Below are 23,146 nucleotides of genomic sequence, written 5' to 3'. Positions count from 1 at the left end.
TGTCTGCCTAGAAATTATTGCAGGAAATGTTCTCATGCCATTCTTGCTTTCTTAAGCGTTTAAAATTAGAGATTTCTTCCATACTACATTATGTGATCTGTTGTGGGAAAAGCAGTGTTCCTACCCTCAGAGGTTCTGGCTTTTCTCTTCTACTATCTCACTTGGAGTCTTACCTGTTTGCATTGAAAAAGGGAAGGTCTTTCTCCCATCTCTCTGTGTACTTCAGACACTTGGAGCTCTGCCTTCCAAAGTGGGGTCTTTTATTTCATCCTTAATCTTTTTCCTTGGTCTCTGGTCCCTATTGATACCATTTTAATACCAGATACTATGATTCTGCTTTCTTTTTATTTCCAGGAACCCACAGTACTTTTCTAGCTTCTAGAATTACACATTTTCTTTCTCTCTTTGACACTTACTCCAAGACCTGCAATTGATCGACTGGCTCTCTGTTTCCAATGCTAAACATGTATCTTGAAGACAGGTATGCCTAGTATTCTAGGTTAAATTTCAATTCAGTTCAGTTCTAATCTCTAAACCAGTGCTACTCAATAGAACTTGGAATTGTCCTATATCTACATTGTCCCTTATGATAGTCACTAGCCACATAGGGCTCTTGAGCACTTGAAGTTTGTCTCGTTTGATTGAAGAACTCAAATTTTAATTTTATTCCATTTTAATTAATTCAAATTTAAATTTAAACAGCCAAATGAAGCTTGTGTTTTCTATATTCGAGAGCAGTTCTGGATAGCAACAGAATGAGTGCAGTTCTTCATACATCCTTAACCGAACAATAGTCCTGTTTTATTTTTGAAATATTTATCTCCTTTACCCTGACATGTGATCCTAGATAGGTCTCACATAAAAAGGTGAAGGAGCAAAGAAACATCAGCTTAGCCAACCAGTTTTGCTTATCAATAGGATAGTAAAAGTCACAACTGAATTTTTCTCTTTATCCTCCATTGATTAGGTGATTATCAGGCTTCTACACTATCAGACTTAGTTCCTTATATCATGGGCTTACAATTTAATTGAGGATATTATAATAACCAGAATTCAAGATAGGCTGTAATAAATACCATAAGAGGTGCAAAGTATATGAAGGTTAGGTCTGTCCTATTTACTGTGTTATTATTCTGCCGTGGATTTATCTATTTCTTGTCTCTTCTCTCTCTCCCTGTTTCTTTAGGTTTTAAGTCATATTTCAATTAATATACAAAATGTGACTTTAATATTACTGAGTGAATAGGACAGTGTTCACTTTGATTTTTATTCTGATGTGTTTTAAAAAATTCAGGGTATACTATATGCACATTAGGAATATTTTAGATACTCAAAGTGTTTTTGAAATTTTCATTTTGGAATTCCCTTCAGCATTTGTGGCAGTCTTTTTTTTTTTTCCTTTTTTAAAACGTCATGGACAATTTCCTACGTACACAAAAGCGTGGAGACATCCTCCCCCTTCCTCTCACAAGTACCCAAGATTGATCTCCATTCTTTTGGAACAATATGGTCTCATCACTCTGGCACAGCCAGAAGTCTTAGGGGTTCCATGGCCCCTCAGTAGTGTTTTACCTCTAATTATTTTCCCATGTTTTAAAAATAATTTATCTTTTTATTGATTTAAGGAGTTCTTAATTTTAACATGGTCCAATTTATCACTATTTACCTTTATGTTTATTGCTTTTAATATAAAGATTAAAAATTATTTTTCTATTCCAAGGTCAGTTTATAGATTTTTCCTTTCTGCTTTTTTTTTTTTTTCTAGAAGCTTTGTTGTTCCCAGATCCAATCTGGAATTCCCAATCCATATGAAATTGATTATTGTATATTGTGTGAGATAGGGGTCAAGATTTTTTTTTTTCTCCATATGGATATTCAGTGGACCCCAAACCATTGTCACCTTTGTCGTAAAAGTGACCATTTGTTGGGGGGTATCTGTTTTTGCAGTTTAAGTTGTTTTATTAGTCTCTTTCTCTATCCTGTACCAATACCATGCCACCTTAATTATTTCAGCTTTATTAGTTTTGATATCTGGGTGTATGAGTCCTCTTGCTTTATTCTACATGATTGTTTTGGCTTTATTTGGCTGTTTACATTCCCATCTATATGAATCAGTTTTTGTTTTTTTTTTCTAACTATTAAGACAATACCCGTAGCACCTTTGGGTGTTTTGATTGGGCTCACATTGAATCTTTAGATTGATTTGGGGAGAATTGATATTTTTATAATAGTGAATCATTATATCATTATATCCATGAACATGGTGTATTCTACCTTTTTTTTTTTTAGATCTTTGCTTTTCTCAGTAGTATTTTGTAGTTTTCAGTATAGAGGTTTTGCATGTTTTATTAAATTTATGCCTCCAGTTCTGTGTTAAGTGCGTCGATTTTAAGGGGCTGATAGAATGTCTGGATGGAAATATTTGGCAGATATTTGGAAATTTGGTTCTGGACCATGAGGGAAAGTTCAGTTAGGAGCAATCATTCACCTAGAGATGAATTTGCTCAGTAATGTTTCAGAATTGAACAAATTCACTAATAGAGAACATGCATAGGCTGGGCATGGTGGCTCACATCTGTAATCCCAGCAATTTGGTAGGCTGAGGCGGGCTGATCATTTGAGGTCAGGAGTTCGAGACCAGCCTGGCTAACATGGTGAAACCCCATCTCTACTAAAAGTACAAAATTTATCTGGGCATGGAGGCATACATCTGTAATCCCAGCAACTAGGGAGGCTGAGGCAGGAGAATTGCTTGAACCTGGGAGGTGGAGGTTGCAGAGATCACACCACTGCACTCCAGCCTAGGCAACAGAACAAGACTCCATCTCAAAAAAAAGAACATGTACAAAGTAAAGGAAAAAAAGTAGAGATTGAAGACAGAATCCTGGTGAGTCATCACATTTCTGGAATAGTAGGATAGAAAAAGTAAACCAAGAAGAACGAGTTGTTACAGAAAGTTGTAACACTACAACAGTGCTGTTGACATGGAAAAAAAGCTTATATTAGAAAAATATGGGGAATTTAATGCCAGAGACAGTAGGAACTGAATAGGAGGTTCAAGGCTGATTCAAATCATTGAATTTAATGATTATTTTCTTGGGAATAGCTTCACATGAATTATGCCAGTAGAATTTATGTGATAGTTATTGATTAAGTGATTAAAAGGTCCATGGAGGCAGGTATTTTTGTCTCTTATTCACTTCTATGTCTCTAGTACCTGGAATATTACCTGGTACATAGTAGACACTAAGTAGAATTTGTTGAATGAATGAATGAAAGTGATTGGTGGGAAAATGTGATCATTGAATGTAGACTCATTAAGAGTAGTCTTAAAAAAAAAAAAAAGAGTAGTCTTTGGGGGAAGTTTAGTGGTAAAAAAAGAAAGCGAGCGAAAATGGTAGATTGGAAGAGATTTTGTTTGTTTGTTTTATTTTTAGGGAAAGGAAAACCTAAATTAGTTTGCAGGTTGAACAGTAGAGCCCAATAGAGATGGAATAATGAGAGAAAATTGGAGAAGAGACAATATGAGGAGCAAACTCCAAAGTGGAGTGTTGGGAGCAGGCCCCCGAAAATCTGGCCATAAACTGACCCCAAAACTGGCCATAAACAAAATCTCTGCAGCACTGTGACATGTTTGTGATGGCCCTAATGCCCACGCTGGAAGGTTGTGTGGGTTTACCTCAGTGAGGGCAAGGGACACCTGGCCCACCTGGAGTGGAAAATTGCTTAAAGGCGTTCTTAAACCTCTGTGCCTTAAGGACATACTCCTGCTGCAGATAACTAGCCCAACCCAGCCCTTTATTTCCACCCATCCCTTTGTTTCCCATAAGGAATACTTTTAGTTAATCTATAATCTATAGAAACAATGCTTATCACTGGCTTGCTGTTAATAAATACATGAGTAGGCCAGGCGCTGTGGCTCAAGCCTGTAATCCCAGCACTTTGGGAGGCTGAGACGGGCGGATCACGAGGTCAGGAGATTGAGATCATCCTGGCTAACACAGTGAAACTCCCTCTCTACTAAAAAATACAAAAAAACTATCGGGGCGAGGTGGTGGGCGCCTGTAGTCCCAGCTACTCGGGAGGCTGAGGCAGGAGAATGGCGGGAACCCGGGAGGCGGAGCTTGCAGGGAGCCGAGATCGCGCCACTGCACTCCAGCCTGGGCGACAGAGTGAGACTCCGTCTCAAAACAAATAAAAAATAAAATAAATAAATACGTGAGTAAATCTCTGTTCAAGGCTCTCAGCTCTGAAGGCTGTGAGACCCCTGATTTCCCATTCCACACCTTTATATTTGTGTGTGTGTCTTTAATTCCTCTAGTGCTGCTGGGTTAGGGTCTCCCCGATTGAGCTGGTCTCGGCAGTGGAGAAGGTGGGAGGCTAAGGCGGGCAGATTATATGAGGTCAGGAGTTCAAGACCAGCCTTGCCAAAATGGAGAAACCCTGTCTCTACTAAAAATACAAAAATTAGCTGGTCTTGGTGGCACACGCCGGTAGTCCCAGCTACTTGGGAGGCTGAGGCAGGAGAATCGCTCGTACTCGGGAGACAGAGGTTGCTATGAGCCGAAATAGTGCCACTGCACTCTAGCTTGGGTGACAGAGTGAGAACCCATCTAAAAAAAGAAAAAAAAAAGAAGTGGAGAAGGTATGGGATTGAGGGAAAGGACACAGATGAAACTCTAAAAAGGTAGAAGCCTGCTTCTTCTTATGACGTATGGAAAAGGTAAAATCAAATCAAGTTTCTACACAGAATATAATGTAAAATATCGTTGTGTAGTTCATTTCTGTTAGCATCATTGTTTCAATTGGGTAGGGTTAATTTGCTGTTGCTGACATGTATCATTTTTCGCTATATCTAGATAGCTCCCAAGACAGAAGCACTCTTTTTGTACTTTGATATCCTTCTCTATCCTTCCCCTTTCATCTGTATTCCCACTATCTCCATGGAATTCACAGGTACTCAATGTTTATAGATACTTGAGTGGTTGACTCTGTTCTTAGAAAAGATTGCAAAGTCTATTTTATTTGCTAGGTAGTTCCTAAACATGCTCTTATATTTGGTTTTCTCAGTAGGCTTGAGAAAGTATGTCTGTGTATGTATGTATGTGTAAAGTAATGACCTCCTTTTTGGAAGCAAACCATTCAGCCCATCCAATTTGATAATTCCATTTTAATAGACAAAGTGAATGCTCCTCTTCCAAAGCGGAGGCTTTGGTAGTAAATCTGAGCTCTAAATACACTTTTCTAAACCACACTTTCTCAACTGATAACTATTAAATTTGCTTTATTTTGAAATAATTAACAAGGGCTGTGAAAATAATATTTTTCTGCTCATGTGTAGGTTTTACTTTTGTCGTTGGGAAATGTTTTTAATAGTTGCAGATATCAGATTTCTTAATGTATTTATGATATTAAAAGTGAAAACATACTATTGCATCATGAGGTTAAAAAAATGAAAATTTTGGCTGGGTGCGGTGGCTCATGCCTGTAATCCCAGCACTTTGGGAGGCCGAGGTGGGCGGGTCACGAGATCAGGAGATAAAGAGCATCCTGGCTAACATGGTGAAACCCCGTCTCTACTAAAAATGAAAAAAAAAAAAAAAAAAAAAAAAAATCCGCACGGCGTGGTGGCGGACACCTATAGTCCCAGCTGCTTGGGAGGCTGAGGCAGGAGAATGGTGTGAACCCAGGAGGCGGAGTGTGCAGTGAGCCGAGAGATTGGGCCACTGCACTCTAGCCTGGGCGACAGAGCGAAACTGCATCTCAAAAAAAAAAAAAAAATTTCCTGTCATCTATATTGTATTTAATAATCAATACACATTTTTTTTGACTTGAATTTTTATAAGGTCAGCCTAACTTCTGGAAAACAAACTTATCTTCACTCTCCTTCATATATCACTGCTGACAACCTGATAATCTTCAAGTCATGGACTGGCTATAGAATGATTTTTGCTAACAATCACTGATAATGATGTATGAATTTGATATGAAACAGATTTTTTTCCTTTTGTGACCGCCACCGGAAATTATTACTGTTATTTTCAGACTTTTTTTTTATATGGTAATTTCATTTGTAATTTCTTTATTTTTCTTTTTTTGAAATTTTCAGTTATTTTTAAAAAACTGTTGTGGGGCTGGGTGTGGTGGCTCATGCCTATAATCCCAGCACTTTGGGAGGCTGAGGCGGGTGGATCACATGAGGCCAGGAGTTTGAGACCAACTTGGCCAACATGGTGAATGAAACCTTGTATCTACTAAAAATACAAAAATTAGCCAGACATGGTGGTACACGCCTGTAATCCCAGCTACTCGGGAGGCTGAGGCAGGAGAATCGCGTGAAACCCGGGATGGGGAGGTTGCAGTAAGCCAAGATTGCACCACTGCATTCTAGCCTGGGTGACTGCACTGCAGCCTGGGTGACAGAGTGAGACTCTGTCTCAAAATAAAACAAAACAAACTGTTTTGGGGGCCGAGTGTGATGGCTCACGCTTGTAATCCCAGCATTTTGGGAGGCCGAGGCAGGTGGATCACCTGAGGTCAGGAGTTCAAGACCACCCTGGCCAACATGGTGAGACACTGTCTGTACAAAAATTAGCCAAGCATGATGGCGGGTGTCTATAATCCCAGCTACTCAGGAGGCTGAGGTGGGAGAATTGCTTGAACCTGGGAGGTAGAGGTTGCAGTGAACTGAGATCGCACCATTGCACTCCAGCCTGGGCGACAGAGCGAGACTCCATCCCAAAACAAACAAACAAACAAAAACCCAAAAAAGCCCAAAAAAGTGTTGTGGGTAAAGTCAGTGTATATATTTATGGGGTACCTGCAAGCCACCCCAAATTAGATTGACTTTAGATCGTTTATACAGAAATTGCTTAGCTTGAAAAACTGTTTTCTCTATGGTAAATGCTTTTGAATATTAACTTAGTTATGTTAGATTCCTACCTCAGTGGTACTATCACAGCCATTGGTTACATTTCTGAAACCCTTCAGAGTAAGAGTTTTTATTTTTATTTTTGTTTTTGAGATGGAGTCTTGCTCTGTTACCCAGACTAGAGTGCACTGCCGCAATTTCGGCTCACTGCAACCTCCACCTCCCAGGTTCAAGCAATTCTCCCGCCTCAGCCTCCCGAGTAGCTAGGAATACAGGTGCGTGCCACCACACCTGGCTAATTTTTTGTATTTTTAGTAGAAACGGGTTTTCACGGTGTTAGCCAGGATGATCTCAATCTCCTGACCTCATGATCCACCCGCCTTGGCCTCCCAAAGTGCTGGGATTACAGGTGTAAGCCACCACACCTGGTGGATAATTTTTTATTAAAGAACTTCTGAGAGTCTTATGGGGAAATAAGCTTTGGTATAAATTCAATATATAAAACTAGTAGAATATCAGTGGCGTGTTACTCATCTTCAGTAGTAATGAGCACACTTATCATTTCTTGCTTTACACTTTTAAGGATATTTATATTCCCATTGTTTCATGTATATTAGCATTTTCTAATGTGACTCATTATCCAAATGTGCCTTTCTAATTTTGTGACTGAGAAGTGTTGATTCCCATTTCCTGCCTCCTACTATAGTAGGAGATACAGAATAACTATATGCTTGAAATGAAAAAAAAAAATCTTATTCTTCAAATCTTTTTTCCTGCGAATCAAAACCACAATGAGGTACCATCTCACAGCAGTCAGAATGGCTGGTATTAAAAAGTAAAAAAATAACAGGTGCTGGTGAGGTTGAGGAGAAAAAGGAACATGTGTACACTGTTGATGGGAGTGTACATTAATTCAACCATTATGGAAGGCAGTATGGTGATTCCTCAGAGAGCTGAAAATAACTGCCATTTGACCCAGCAATCCCGTTACTGGGTATATACCCAAAGGAATAGAAATCATTCTACCATAAAGATACATGCACTCGTATGTTCATTGCAGCACCGTTCACAATCGCCAAGATATGAAATCAACTTAAATCTTCTTTCCCATATCCAAGCACATTAGCCAGACCTTCTTATACACATCTTACCTTTCTTTCTTATAAATGTTACTATTTCTCAATTTTAAGTTTCTGAACTTAAAATTTAAAGATGTCACTCAGTAGCCTTACACGTAACAACATTCACAATATACCTAATTTGCTAATAATGTGTGTATGTGTTTGTACTTATTTTGTAAAGCACTATTCTATTCTGGCATTCTGTTTTTCATTAACGTCGTGCTTAAATTCCTCCATAATTAGTGCCACCTTCATAGCAAAGTTTTATGGAAAATAATTTGCGTCTCTTTACAACATTTTAAATTTTTTTCTGAAATCCCCTTTTAGTTCACATAAGCAAGAACATTTACATTTTCATTGATGGATATAAGAACATTTTGACAATGCTTACGGTTCATAATGGTAAAAAAAAAAAAAACTAAGATGAAGAACTTGCTTTTTCATTTTGTCAGTGACTCTTTTTATTTGTGATCAAATGTAGTAATAACAAACCTTTCAGTCCTTTTGAGATTGCTTTTCCAGACTGGTACTCTTGTTTCTGAATTGTCCATCTTATATTCTCCCAGTTTCATTTTAACAAACTAGAACTAGGCTATTTCCATTTTCAGAGAGAATAAACGTTTGCTTCTTGCTTCCAGTTCCTCTGTGTCTTTTAACATGGTGTTGAAAATAATTTTGTGTGTGTTCAGAAAGAATTAGATATATGTTAATAGATTTAGACTAAGAAAATTGTGATAAATGTTTAGGAATAATGAGAGCATTGTGGTTCTGAGGTGAATAAGTGATGAGAACATCACCAAAGTGTCCAGTCCTACAAACATGCCTTTTTGCTGACATTAATTTTTCTAACTGCTGTATTGCAGCTGTTGAAAATGGACAGATAGATGTGTTAAAGCTGTTGCTTCAACATGGAGCAAATGTTAATGGATCCCATTCTATGTGTGGATGGAACTCCTTGCACCAGGCTTCTTTTCAGGTAACCTCTGAATGTATTATTTCATTTCCATGTAAATTGTGTGTTTTACCCTCTTAAAATGACAGTCCTATGCAGTTTTTGCTTTCTGCTCGCCTGTGATTTATGATGGTTAGTGCAGTACAGAAAAGGCAGTCTAAATGCTAATGATGATTCTGAATAAACCAACTTCTGTAGTAGCTGTAGAAGCTCTGGGCTATAGGGATTATCTACATTTTAAAAATATTGATGCCATGTTTAAGAAACCGTCAGTTATTTGGGATATAAATTGATGAAGAGCAATGGGTTATTTTATTTAGAATAGCGTGTTTAAAAATTGTGATGGCTCCTTAGTGCTTGGGTTAGCAAGCTAATTTTGCAGGATTCTATAAGGTTTATAATTCCTAGAGATCAGTGTTTCATGTTTACGTTTATTGAGTTAACTAGAAGTATAGGATAATCTGATTGTTTGGCCAATTTCTTTCCAACCAATACAGCAGTATACTGTTTTGTTTTTTTCTTCAAGTTATCCTTTAGTGAGAGGATAAAAAAGAAAAAAAAACACAATAGGAAAAAAGATACCTTTTATTTTCTTTGTTTTTTTTCTTATTTAAAATGTGAATCTGTGCTTTAGGAAAATGCTGAGATCATAAAATTGCTTCTTAAAAAAGGAGCAAATAAGGAATGCCAGGATGACTTTGGAATCACACCTTTATTTGTGGCTGCTCAGTATGGCAAGCTAGAAAGCTTGAGCATACTTATTTCATCCGGTAAGAATATCCATTAGCCTTTGTACTGTTAAGATCATGAGCTTTAAACTTTATATTTCCTAGAGGAATAATTCTTGACTCGAATATAAATCAGGTTGTGAAATTTATGGTTTTATGTAAGTGGTAAATAAGAGTAAATAAAAGTTGATTTATAAACCTGGTTATTCAGTGTCTATTACTAACAATGCAATGCACAGCTACTAATTTAACTGAGTAGGAACATAATGAACTGTCACTAAAGCAGGTTTATTGGTAAGTTGAATGACGGGGCTGTCCTTTCCTGTAGAGAATTGAGCAGTTTCAACTTTCTAGGGTGTAAGACTAGTTTAGGCTTAATTACCTTATTAGATGGCTATTTTGTGTATTAAGGCCTTGAGGTGTATGTTTTGTTAATTTTGTCATTATTTAAATGGGTTTATTTCAAAGTAGGTTTTCACTTTATTATGTTAATAGTAGCATAACCTGCTAAAGGTTTTTCTTTGACAACCCTTCCACATTCAGCATTGCCAGGGAAGTTGGTGTTCAGGTGGCATTCTTACTCTAAGTCACAGTTTTGTGACCAGAAATGTTTATTATGTAGGGGCTTTTAAATCTCTCCCAAACACCAGATATGCGCTTCACAGTGCTAACACGGTAGCCTAGGCAATTAAAAAAAAAAATACCTGGACTTTTTTTGTCCAGGCACCGTTGTTCATGCCTGTAATCCCAGCCCTTTGGGAGGCCAAGGTGGACAGATCACTTGAGGTCAGGAGTTTGAGACCAGCCTGGCCAACATGGCGAAACCCCATCTCTACTGAAAATACAAAAATTAGCTGGGCATGGTGGCATGCGCCTGTAATCCCAACTACTAGTGAAGCTGAAACACTAAAATTGCTTGAACCTAGGAGGCGGAGGTTGCAGTGAGCTGAGATCGCAGCACTGCACTCCAACGTGGGCAACAGAGCGAGACTCTGTCTCAAAAAAAAGAAAGAAAGAAAGAAAGAAAGAAAGAAAGAAAGAAAGAAAGAAAATCTAGGCTTTTTATAAACTTCCTTCAAATAGATCATACAAAGTTTGTTTGTTTGCTTGTTTATTGATTAATTGAGGCCAGGCCTTGCTCCATCACCCAGGCTGGAGTATAATGGTATGATCACAGCTCATTGTAACCTTAAACTCCTGGCCTCAAGCGATTTTCCCGCTTTAGCCTACCAAATAGCTGCGACTACAGGTGCATTTCACCATGCCCAGCTAATTAAAAAACCTTTTTTTTTTTTAAAGACATGGGGCCTTGCTATGTTGCCCAAGTGGGTCTCAGTCTCCCAACCTCAAATGATCCTCCTGCCTCAGCCTCCCAAAATGCTGGGATTACACTGTGAGCCACTATGCCTGCCAGGCAATCCACAGTTTATTTAAACAGCAGGGCACGTATTTTCTTGTTTTTGCTTTCTTTTACAAACCTTCAAACATTTAAGTCAGAGTAGGAAGTAAAAGAAACAAATATTCATCAAGTGCCGATTTAAGGCATCTGTTATAAATAATGAGTCTATAAATCTTACAGTTAAGAGGAATCCCCAAAATAATCTCTTCAAACATAATCGTTTTTAGATTAAGAGTCCAGACTGTGAATGTTTAAGTGCCTTGTCAAAGATCTAGACTCTTGTTTCCTGGCAGAATCAGGGCTTGGACCCAGGCCTTCTGACTTCTGATCTTCCTTCTGCTACATCATACTTTCCAGAGGACTATCCTAATTCAGTTTATGACTTGCAGTCCCTTAAGTTTTAATTATTAGTGTTTAGGCCAGGTACGGTGGCTCACGTCTGTAATCCCAGCACTTTGGGAGGCTGAGGCGGGCAGATTGCCTGAGGTCAGGAGCTTGAGACCGTCCTGGCCAACATGGTGAAACCTTGTCTCTACTGAAAATATAAAAATTAGCCAGGTGTGGTGGCACACACCTGTCCCTGCTACTGGGGAGGCTGAGGCAGGAGAATCGCTTGAACCCATGAGACGGAGGTTGTAGTGAGCGGAGATCACAACACCGCACTCCAGTCTGGGCGACAGAGTGAGACTCCGTCTCAAAAAAAAAAAAAAGAAAAAAAAATGTGTGTGTGTGTGTGTGTGTGTATGTTTAGTTAATATTTAGATTAAATAGGCCAGGTCCCGTGGCTCATGCCTGTAATCCCAACACTTGGGGAGGCCAAGGCGGGCAGATTGCCTGAGCTCAGGAGTTTGCAGCCAGCCTGGGCAACATGGTGAAACCCTGTCTCTATTATAATACAAAAAATTAGCCAGGTGTAGTGGTGTGCACCTGTAGTCCCAGCTACTCAGGAGGCTGAGGCAGGAGAATTGCTTAAACCCAGTAGGTGGAGGTTGCAGTAAGCCTAGATCTCGCGACTACACTCCAGCCTGGGTGACAGAGTGAGACTCCATCTTCCCCCCAAAATTTTTTTTTTTTAATTAAATAGATTAAACTGCACCTTAATGTCTCTCCTCATGTCAGGTCTGTTATCTTGTCACCCGGAGCTCTGAGCTCCTGTTTTGTTTTGCTTTGTTCTTTTTATTTCTTTTTTCTGAATTATTCTAAATAATCAGTTGAAAAGGTATGTAGGTATGTTTATTATGTAACTATACATGTTTCCAACTCCCACTACTTTCCTTTCAGTGAGTTTTCTGTCATTTTTCCAACTGTTTCACCAGTAGTCTCACCAAGAAATTGGTTCCTTATTCTTTCTGATACTTTGAAATTGTCACTCAAAATAATGCATTGATTAAAAAAAAAGTTAAGGTTTCTTTCTTGACTTAGTCTCTTTTCAGTTACAGTGTTTACTTCTTTCTGAAACTGACAGTGGGTAAAACATCTCCCTCATGTAAATCATGAAGGTTCTAGTTTCTAGCATTTGGAATTTCTGAAGGATCTATAGACTCTTTAATTTACCATTTGTGTTCTATGTAGTTTTTGTGTACATAAAACTTTGTTCTATTCAAGGTGCATTTATGGAATATTCTTTTAAATAGAAGATAGTCCTTTCCCTCTTGATGATGATCTTTCCACCGAGATGTATTCTAGAAATTTAAAAAACTCTCATGGTCATGTAACAACATCATATGTAGCATATTTAATACATTATTTGCCAACAAGAAACGTTTGGGGATGACTGCTATTTTCACAATCTTCACAAAAACTGAGGTCCCCAATAACTTATGGAAATAAAAACAAAAACCAAAGACTCTGACATTTATCAGGGGAAAAAATAAAAAATGGAATAGTGTTGAATCTATAGGTTGCTTTGGGCAGCATGGGTATTTTAAAAAATGATAATTGATTTTTGCAATCCATAAGCATGGATTTTCCATTTGTTGGTGTCATCTATGATTTCTTTCAGTAGTATTTTATAGTTCTCCTTGTAGAGTTCTTTCACCTCCTCGGTAAGATGTGTTCCTGGGTTTTTAATTTTTTTTTTTTTTTTTTTTTGGTGGCTATTGTAAATGGAGTTGCATTCTTGATTTGGCTGTCAGCTTGAACATTATTGATGTATAGAAATGCTGCTGATTTTATACATTGATTTTCTAACCTGAAAGTTTACTGAAGTTGTTTATCAGCTTCAGGAGCCTTTTTGTGGAGTCTTTAGGGTTTTCTTGGTATGGAATCATATTGTCAGAGAAGAGAGATTGTTTGACTTCTTCTTTTCCTATTTGGATGCCTTTTATTTCTTTTTCTTGCCTGATTGTTCTGGCAAGGACTTCCAGTACTATGTTGAATAGGAGTGGTGAGAGTGGGTATCCTTGTCTTCTTGCAGTTCTCAAGGAGAATGCTTCCAGCTTTTGCCTGTTCAGTATGATATTGGCTGTGGGTTTGTCATAGATGATTCTTATTATTTTGAGATATGTTCTTTCAATGCCTAGTTTGTTGAGGGTTTTGTTTTTTTATCATGAAGGGATGTTGGATTTTATGAAGGCTATTCTCACATCTATTGAGGTGATCATATAGTTTTTAATTTTCTTTATGTGGTGAATCCCAATTATTCATTTGCGTATATGGAACCAACGTTGCATCTCAACAATGAAGCCTACTTGATCATGATGCATTAACTTTTTGATGTGTTGCTGGATTTGATTTGCTAGTATTTTGTTGAGGATTTTTGTGTCTATGTTCATCAGGGATATTGGCCTGTACTTTTCTTTCTTCATTGTGTCTTTTCCAGGTTTTGGTATTAGGGCAATGCTGGCTTTGTAGAACAACTTAGGGAGGAATTCCTTCTTGATTTTTGGGAATGGTTTCAGTAGAATTGGTACCCATTCTTCTTTGTATATCTGGTAGAATTCAGCTGTGAATTCATCTGGTCCAGGACTTTTTGGTTGGTAGGTTATTTTCTTTTTATTATTATGGATTCAGTTTTGGAACTTGATATTGGTCTATTTCAATTTCTTTCTGATTCAGTCTTGGGAGATTTTGTAGTTTATCCATTTCCTCTAGATTTTCTAGTTTGTGTGCATTGAGGTGTTCATAATAGTCTCTGAGGATCTTGTGTATTTCTGTAGAATCTATTGTAATGTCAACTTTGTTGTTTCAGATTGTACTTATTTGGATCTTCACTCTTTTTTTTTTTTTTTCTTTGTTAATCTAGCTAGCAGTCTATCAATTTTGTTTATCCTTTCAAAGAGCCAACTTTTGGTTTCATTGATCCTGTGTATGGATTTTTGGGTCTCAATTTCATTCATTTCCACTCTGATTTTAATTATTTTTGTTTCTTCTGCTAGCTTTGGGGTTAGTTTGTTCTGCTTTTTCTTGTTCTTCTAAGTGTGATATTGGATCATTAATTTGAGATCTTTCTTTCTGAGTTAGATGTTTAGCATTATGAACTTCTTAACACTTTTTTGCTGCATTTTAATATGTTTTGTGTCTTTATTTATTTCAAAGAATTTTTTTATTTCTGCCATAATTTTATTGTTTACTTAAAAGCTATACAAGAGCAAGTTTGTTTGTTTGTTTGTGAGACAGAGTCTCGCTCTATTGCCTGGCTGGAGTACAGTGGCACCATCTCGGCGCACTGCAACCTCCGCCTCCTGGGTTCAAGCAGTTCGCCTGCCTCAGCCTCTTGAGTAGCTGGGACTAGAGGCACACACCACCACGCCTGTCTAATTTTTTTTTGTTTTTTGTAGTTTAGTAGAGATGGGGTTTCACCACATTGCCCAGGTTGGTCTCGAACTCCTGAGCTCAGGCAGTCTGTCTGCCTCGGCCTCCCAAAGTGCTAGGATTATAGGCGTGAGCCACCGCGCCCAGCCAAGGGCAAGTTAATTTCTATGTAATTGTGTGGTTTTGGAAGATCTTCTTGGTATTGATTTCTATTTTTATTCTGCTGTGTTCTGAGAGTATGGTTGGTATAATTCAGTTTATTTATTTATTTATTTATTTGGAGACAGGGTCTCGCTCTGTACCCAGACTAGAGTGCAGTGGCATTATCTCGGCTCAATGCAACCTCTGCCTCCTGGTTCAGGTGATTCTCCTGCCTCAGCCTCTTGAGTACCTGGGATGACAGGCACACACCACTGTGGCCGACTAATTTTTTGTATTTTTAGTAGAGATGGGGTTTCACCATGTTGGCCAATCTGGTCACGAATTCCTGACCTTCAAGTGATCCACCTGCCTCGGCCTCACAAATGAATCAGTTGTTTAAAATGTATTGAGATGTGCTTTTTGGCCAAGCATGTGGTCCATCTTGGAGTATGTTCTGTGTGCTGTTGAGAAGAATATATATTCTGTGGTTGATGAGTGGAGTGTTCTGTAGATATGTATTAGGTCCAATTGGTCAAATATTGAATTTATACCCAGAATTTATTTTTTAATTTTCTGCCTTAATAATCTGTCTAATGCTGTCAATGGGATGTTGAAATCTCCCAATATTATTACTGTCTCTATAGATCTCTAAGAGCTTGTTTTATGAAACTGGATGCTTTGGTGTTGGGTATGTGTATATTTAGAATTGTTAAGTCTTCTTGTTGAATCAAACCCTTTATCATTATGTAATTACCTTCTTTGTCCTTTTGTACTGTTGTTGGTTTTTTATATATAATTTTTTTCTTTTTTTTTTTTAAATAGAAATGGGGTCTCACTGTGTTGCTGTTGACTCCAAATATCTGAGACAGATCTCAGTCAATTTAGGAAGTTTATTTTGCCAACGTTAAGGGCACGTGCCTGTGACACACCCTCAAGAGGTCCTGACAACATGTGCCCAAAGTGGTTGGGGCACAACTTGGTTTTATACATTTTAGGGAGACATGAGACGTCAATCAATATATATATAAGATATGCATTGGTTCTGTCTGGAAAAGCAGGACAATGCAAAGTGGGGAGAGTATGTCCAGGTCGTAGGTAGGTGAGAGACAGATGGTTGCCTTTTGTTTTTTTTTTTTTTTGAGTTTCTGATTAGGCTTTCCAAAGGAGGCACTCAGATACGCACTTATCCCAGTGAGCAGAGGGATGGCTTTGAATTCTGTCTGTCCTTCATCTGCAGGGAAATTCCGTGTGAGGGAGGTATGTAACTTTTTTCTAATCTTAGTAGCTATCTTTTAGGAATAGAATAGGAGGCAGGGTTGCACTAAGCATTTCCCAGCTTGACTTTTCCCTTTGGCTTAGTGATTGTAGGGTTCCAATATTTATTTTCCTTTCACGTTGCCCTGTCTGGTCTTGAACTCCTGAGCTCAAGCGATCCTCCTACCTGGTAAGAGTTAAAGAAAGGGGAAAGAGACACATAGGATGGCTTGGCAGTTAGAGACAGGTTTACTTTAGATAAAACCTGAGAAGGGCTTCTGGCGGATTTTTTGTTGTTGTTGTTGTTCAGGAGTACTTTCTCTTACAGACTGAGTACATGAGTATATATTGGTTTTAGGGTGAGGGGGCTTATCGCAAGCTTGGAATATTTATGTGTGGGGGAGAAGTTTATGGTGAAGTTGGAATGTCTCTTGGTGAAGAGGGGGTTATCTTGGGGCTGACATCTTTCCAGCAGGAAGGGAGTTATCTCGGGGCTGGCATCTTCCCAGCCAGAGGTGGGTGGCTAGCACGTCTCTGGTCGCGGAGGAGTTTGGAATGTTTCTCGTTGGAGATGTTTTTTTGGTTATGGTCATGCTGACCTTAGCCATTTAGACTGATGCCCTTTGGATTTAGGCAGTTTTTGATTAAGGTGAATTGGAAAATAACAGTGCTTGTGCAAGACGGTGATACTCCTGCTCTGTCACAGTTTGGCCTCTCAAAGCTCTGGGATTATAGGTGTGAGCCACTGTGCCTGGCCCTGTTGTTTGATTTAAAGTCTATTTTATCTGATATAAGAATAGTGACCCCTGGTCAGGTGCAGTGACTCATGCCTGTAATCCCAGCACTTTGGGAGGCCGAGGTGGATGGATCACAAGGACAAGAGATCAAGACCATCCTGGCCAACATGGTGAAACCCCGTCTTTATCTACTAAAAATACAAAAATTAGCTGGGTGTGGTGGTGTGCGCCTGTAGTCTCAGCTACTCGGGAGGCTGAGGCAGGAGAATTGCTTGAACCCGGGAGGCAGAGGTTGCAGTAAGCCGAGATCGCACCATTGCACTCCAGCCTGGTGACAGCAAGACTCCATCTCAAAAACGGAAGGGGAAGGGGAAGGGGAAGGGAGACCCCTGACCTTTTTTGTTTTCCATTTGCTTGCTTTTTCCAACCCTTTACTTTGAGCCTGTGGATGTTTTTACGTGTGAGACATGTCTCTTGAAGGCAGCAGATGGATGGGTCTTTTTTCTTTCTTTCTTTCTTTTTAATCCAAATTGCAACTCTGTACCTTTTAAGCAGGATGTTTAGTAAAAAGCGAAAGATTCATATAATCTGAAGAGACCCTTTACATTCAAGGTTAATGTTGACAGGTGAGGTTTTGATCCTATTATTAAATTGGTAGATGGTTGCTTTGCCATGTCTGTTGCATGGGTGCATTATGGGGTCTTTGGGCTATGTTCTTCAGTGTGTTTTTGTGGTATCAGTGTTGTTCTTTCATTTCCATGTTTAGAAGTCCTTTAAGGATCTCTGCTAAGGCTGATCTAGTGGTAACAAATTATCTTAGTGCTTGTTTGTCTGTAAAATATTTTATTTCTCCTTCATTTGTGAAGCTTAGTTTGGTAGAATATGAAATTCTTGATTGTAGTGTCCTTTCTTTAAGAATGCTGAAAATAGACCCCCCATCTCTCTTGCCTTGTAAGGTTTCCACTGAGAAGTGCACTGTTCCTTTTGTATGTGATCTGACTTTTTTCTCTAGCTGCCTTTAAGATTTTTTCTTTAGCGTTAACCTTCAACAGTCTGGTGTCTATATGCCATGGTGATGTTCATGTTCGCAGGGAGTTCTCTGGATTGCTTCTATCTGGATGTCTTCCTCTCTGTCAAGATTAGGGAAATTTTCTTAAATTATGTCCTCAAATATGTTTGCCACGTCATTTACTTTTTCTCCTTCTCTCAGGAATACCAATAATTCATAGATTTGGTTGCTTTACATTATCAAATATTTCTTAAAGCCTTTTTCATTAAAAAAAAATTTTTTTTAGTCTGACTGAGTTAGTTTGAAAAACTGATCTTCAGGCTTCAAAATTCTTTCTTCTGCTTGATCCAGTCTATTAATAAAACTTAGTTATATTTTGAAATTCCTTAAGTGAGTGTTTCAATTCCAGAAGCTCTGATTGATTCCTTTTTAAGATGTTTACCTTAAGATGCTTCATTTCCTGAGTTGCTGTAGAAGTTTCTTTGTGTTTATTTGCAACCTTGTCTGGCTCTTGTTGCTCTTCCTTGCAATCCTTGCTTTGAATTCTTTTATCTGTCATTTCTGAGTTTCCATTTGGGTCAGGAGCCATTGTGGGAACACGACTGTAATCCTTCAGTGGTGTCACTACATTTAGATTTTTCACAAATCCAAAATTCTTGGGGTAGTTCCTTTTCATCTGGAGACATTCACACTTCTAATTTTTGTGTAATCATTTTAATGCGGGTGGGATTTTTTCTTTCTTTCTTTCTTTCACTATAATGTTTTTCCCTTTCACATTTGTGATTTTAAATATCAACTCAGAAACCTGTTGAAAGAGACCCTTTTTCTCTGATTGTAGGCATTATTTATTATGCAGTGGTTATGAAGAAAGAAATGTAATAAAGAATATAGTCAATACTAGTTTTAAGGTGTAGTTCCCATATATGTCATATTTACTGATAATTTATCATAAATCTTAGCCTGAATCAATTAGTGGCATAATTTAGATTTTATCTTTTTGAACATTTGTCAGAAATATTATCCATGTTTGATAGTTTGCATTTTTTCTTTTTAAATGTTTACTTATTGGGCCCCAGAATGCTCGTTGGAGGAGGGATTGGAATGAAATGTATCCTTCATTGAACAGGATTTTTGTTTTAGCTTAAAAATGAATTCTAAGGTATGAATCACTTGTTTTCTTGCTGACATAAAAGCAAAACCTTTTTAGTTTTGATAGACACAGGGTCTTACCATGTTGCCCAGGCTGGTCTCAAACACGTGGCCTCAAGCAGTCCTCTGGCCACAGCCTCCTAAATTGCTGGGATTCCAGGCATAAGCTACCCTGTCAGTTTAGCAAAGACAATTTAAATGATTACCAAGAAGTTAGCAAAGTAAATATGTTTATTTAACAACATCCAACATCCAGTGATGAGGGAAAAGCTTATTGTGCTGTGAAACCCTTTTGTGGTAGTTCCTTTGAAATTTATGTTGATTTTTTTTTTTTAAATATGAGGATTATCTGTTAAATGGTTCATTTTGTATTAGGTGCAAATGTCAATTGTCAAGCCTTGGACAAAGCTACTCCCTTGTTCATTGCTGCTCAAGAGGGACACACAAAATGTGTGGAGCTTTTGCTCTCCAGTGGGGCAGATCCTGATCTTTACTGTAATGAGGACAATTGGCAGTTACCTATTCATGCAGCTGCACAAATGGGCCATACAAAGTAAGTGTTAAAACAAAAAATAAGCATCGTCTCTTAATCAAAAGCTAATAAAGAATAAATCTGGGCTAGACCCTTCACCTCTAAGCAAAATTCTCTTCCTTACCAATCTGCTGGGTGAATAGATCTACCCCTAATCTGTCCCTCATGCTGTCTTTTGCTTTTACTAGTCCTGCACTTTGATATTGTGAGGCAGAGTTGCTAGAGACTGGGTAGGCTCAGGGACTTTCTCAGGGTATTGACTCTTCCCATTGATTTCTCTAGTAATGGCTGTATCCACCGCCTCCTCCTCCCTAGTTTTATCCCAGGCATCTTTTAAGCATCAATCTGATGAGGCCATCCATGTTACCTCTTTGACCCCAGAAAGCTTTTGAGTTTGTGATGCCTTTTGAAGTGTATGCTAAGTAGTCCTCCCTGTCTTAAACCCTTTGACTGAACTTTTCTTGATCTAACTTCAAGTTGGAGAGAGAGTAAATGGTGGTTCCAGGAATCTTGGAAGCTATATCCTGTGAGAATATGGCTGTCTATCTTAAATTGGTAGTCAATAATTTTTAGAAATATATGTTTAGAATCTTTACAGCCATAATTCTACAATAGTACTTTTTATAACTGTTGTTAGTATTATCTGATTTAAAAAGTAATGGTAAAATATTCATTACTTAATTTAGTTTGTTTACATAGTAGGAAAACAGATTCTGCGATTTGGTCATTGTGCCACTAGGTGACACAGTACCTTACTATTTCATTAATATTTGTAAGCATGTTCATGTCTTGTGGGAGAGTATAATTTTTCCAGCCTATTTAAAAAAATTAAACACATTAAATTTAAGAGACAATTAGACTATTTTAACAAAATGCTTAGATTTAAAAATTTGATACTTTCCCCAATTCTTGATCATTTGTTTAAACGTGTTAGATATTATACTCTGAGCTTTAAATGATACCAAAAGTCTCTTGGGCATTTGTTCTCAATTTTGAGAATTCTCATTGTCACTGATCATTTTCTTTATAGCCTACTTCAAAGGTAGCCCCTTTTGTGAATGTAAGTTCTACTTAAATGTTATCTTAGACATACATTACATGAGGAAAAGTTACAAAGATAAATTTACTGTTATAAAAATACTTAAGAGTAGCCCTGTCTGTCTTTTCCCAGAAAGAGGGAATTTCCTGGCTTTATTATACAGTTTTATTTTTAATTTTAGAAGGTGGAATAGTCCTTTTTTCTTTCCAGTTGACTGCCAGAGGTAAGTTTACAAATAACCTAAGAACTTTTGTTTTAATTATTTTCTGAGAACTTTCTCTTCCTGGGAACCAGCTTCTTTATAAGTCTGCCTCCATATTTCATGAGCTCACTTTTTTCCCAGATAATAGAATATTTTAGCAGAAATTATAATTTCTTCCTGATGAAAATATTAGTCTTAATTTCATGTTAATTATCATCTTTAAAAATTTTTACTAATTGGAAAAGAAAAACTAATTGGTACTTTAAGAAGGAAAATAGTGCATTTTCTTGATGCCAGTTTATACTTAGAAGAATGATGTTTTAAATAATTTATTAGACCCTAAAATATCTAACATAAAATTTGAATTTTGGGGAATAAGGTGGTGCCAGTAAAGTAATAAAATTAAAAGAGCACCTTTTCTGTTTACATATAGGGATGTTAATTTTGTTTCACATGTATTTAAAGACCTTTATATTAAGTGATAATAAGTGTAACATTTTAGAGTAAATATATAGCATGTAATAGTTTAACGTTGTTGGTAGAAGGTACACCCTAGACAGAAATATTTCTTTAAATGAATCAGTTGGTAATTCTGAAAAAATTGTGCTTTAGAAATGTTGCCTACACTTATGCCCTTATAAAAACACTAAATTCTCCTGAATTTGTGTATTTATAGAATCTTGGACTTATTAATACCACTTACTAACCGGGCCTGTGACACTGGGCTAAACAAAGTAAGCCCTGTTTACTCAGCAGTGTTTGGGGGACATGAAGATTGCCTAGAAATATTACTCCAGAATGGCTACAGCCCAGATGCCCAGGCGTGCCTTGTCTTTGGATTCAGTTCTCCCGTGTGCATGGCTTTCCAAAAGGAGTATGTATATTTGCTATGTTTTTATTTTTATTCTTTTTTGCTGTATGGAGATATGTTTTGAAGTGACTTTCTTTCACCGTGAAACTTAGTATCTCTGTTAGTGCTAAATTGCTAGCTTGGAACACAAATAGGAAAAAAACGGATGCTTCAGTCAAGCTGTAGCACAAATGAGGTGATAATATCAGATTGTTTTCCTTCCTTCTTGGGATCTGGATTACATTTTTAGTGCAGCAATTTTAGGGAATACTTACAATTTAAGTAGATGCAGAAATTCATTGATATTTTTGGTCTTCAAAACAATTCAAGAATTAAAAATGGGACTTTATCAAGTAAGGCAGTGACTGTTTCAGGTCATTTACCATTTCAAATTTATAAGATATGAGCCTAAAAATAAAACTTTAGTTTTATAGAAATTATTGTGTTTCTAATGTATTTAGTGCATAGCATTAAAAAAAATTTTTTTTTGAGACAGGGTCTCACTCTGTGGCCCAGGCTGGAGTGCAGTGGCACCATCTTGACTCACTGCATTCACCACATCCCAGGCTCAAGTGATCCTTCTACCTCAGCCTCCAGAGTAGCTGGGTCTACAGGCATACACCAACACTCCCAGTGAATGTTTTTATTTTTAGTAGAGATGAAGTTTCTCCATGTTGCCCAGGCTGGTCTTGAACTCCTGGGCTCAAGCAGTTCACTTGCCTCGGCCTCCCAAAATGCTGGGATTACAGGCGTGAGCTACCATGCCTGGCTGTATATTATTTTTTGATGTGAATCTGAATAGTTAAGTTTTTAAAAGCCCCCAAATTAATTATTTTTCTAAACTGTCATAATTCTGTGAAATAGACTAAGTGAAGAATTACTGCTGCCTTGTTACTGTCTGGCCAGTAACTTTGTCTGTGACACTCCTACGGTTTTAAAACACTGAGAATAAAGCCATGTGTAAGAAAAGCCTGTTGAGTAATATCTGATCATTCAGTAATGGAATAAGTTGTGAAGATAGATGCTATTGTGTTTAATGACACAGAAGAGGTTGCAGGCATACCTCAAATTGTATTGGCCTTCTTGAATTCACTATTACGGATCTCTATTTAATTTAAGTAGTTATCAAGAAATTATTTACTGCGCTTTTCAGCCTTTACTATCTCTTAACATTAGTAGTTCACTATATATGTTTGAAGTTTAAGCTTATACATTTTAGTAGAGACAGGGTTTCACCAGGTTGGTCTCAGACTCCTGGCCTCAAGTGATCTGTCTGCCTCCAGCCTCCCAAAGTGATGGGATTATAGGTGTGAGCCACCCCACCTGGCCTCTTAAACTTATACATTTTAGTTTGAATATTTTGGTTTTGGTTAATCTGAGTATCTGGGACCCACTTTATGCATAACTTT

General features: G+C 37.7%; 1 protein-coding gene across 4 annotated transcripts in view; it reads left to right on the top strand.

Moving 5' to 3' along the window:
- Window positions 1-23,146, top strand: part of ASB3 (ankyrin repeat and SOCS box containing 3) — a 118,465-nt gene that overhangs the window by 51,204 nt on the left and 44,115 nt on the right. For all 4 annotated transcript variants that reach the window (XM_023190188.3, XM_023190186.3, XM_023190189.3 and 1 more), the window contains 4 exons: window positions 8,856-8,968; window positions 9,579-9,714; window positions 19,490-19,667; window positions 21,564-21,761. In XM_023190188.3, coding sequence (XP_023045956.1) covers window positions 8,856-8,968; window positions 9,579-9,714; window positions 19,490-19,667; window positions 21,564-21,761 — 625 coding nt within the window. The remainder of the gene's footprint in view (window positions 1-8,855; window positions 8,969-9,578; window positions 9,715-19,489; window positions 19,668-21,563; window positions 21,762-23,146) is intronic.

This window comes from Piliocolobus tephrosceles, chromosome 15, assembly GCF_002776525.5.
Source record: "Piliocolobus tephrosceles isolate RC106 chromosome 15, ASM277652v3, whole genome shotgun sequence".
Lineage (NCBI taxonomy): Eukaryota > Metazoa > Chordata > Mammalia > Primates > Cercopithecidae > Piliocolobus > Piliocolobus tephrosceles.
The sequence above is the reverse complement of the archived record's forward strand: the minus strand, read 5'-3'. Positions and strand labels throughout refer to the sequence as shown.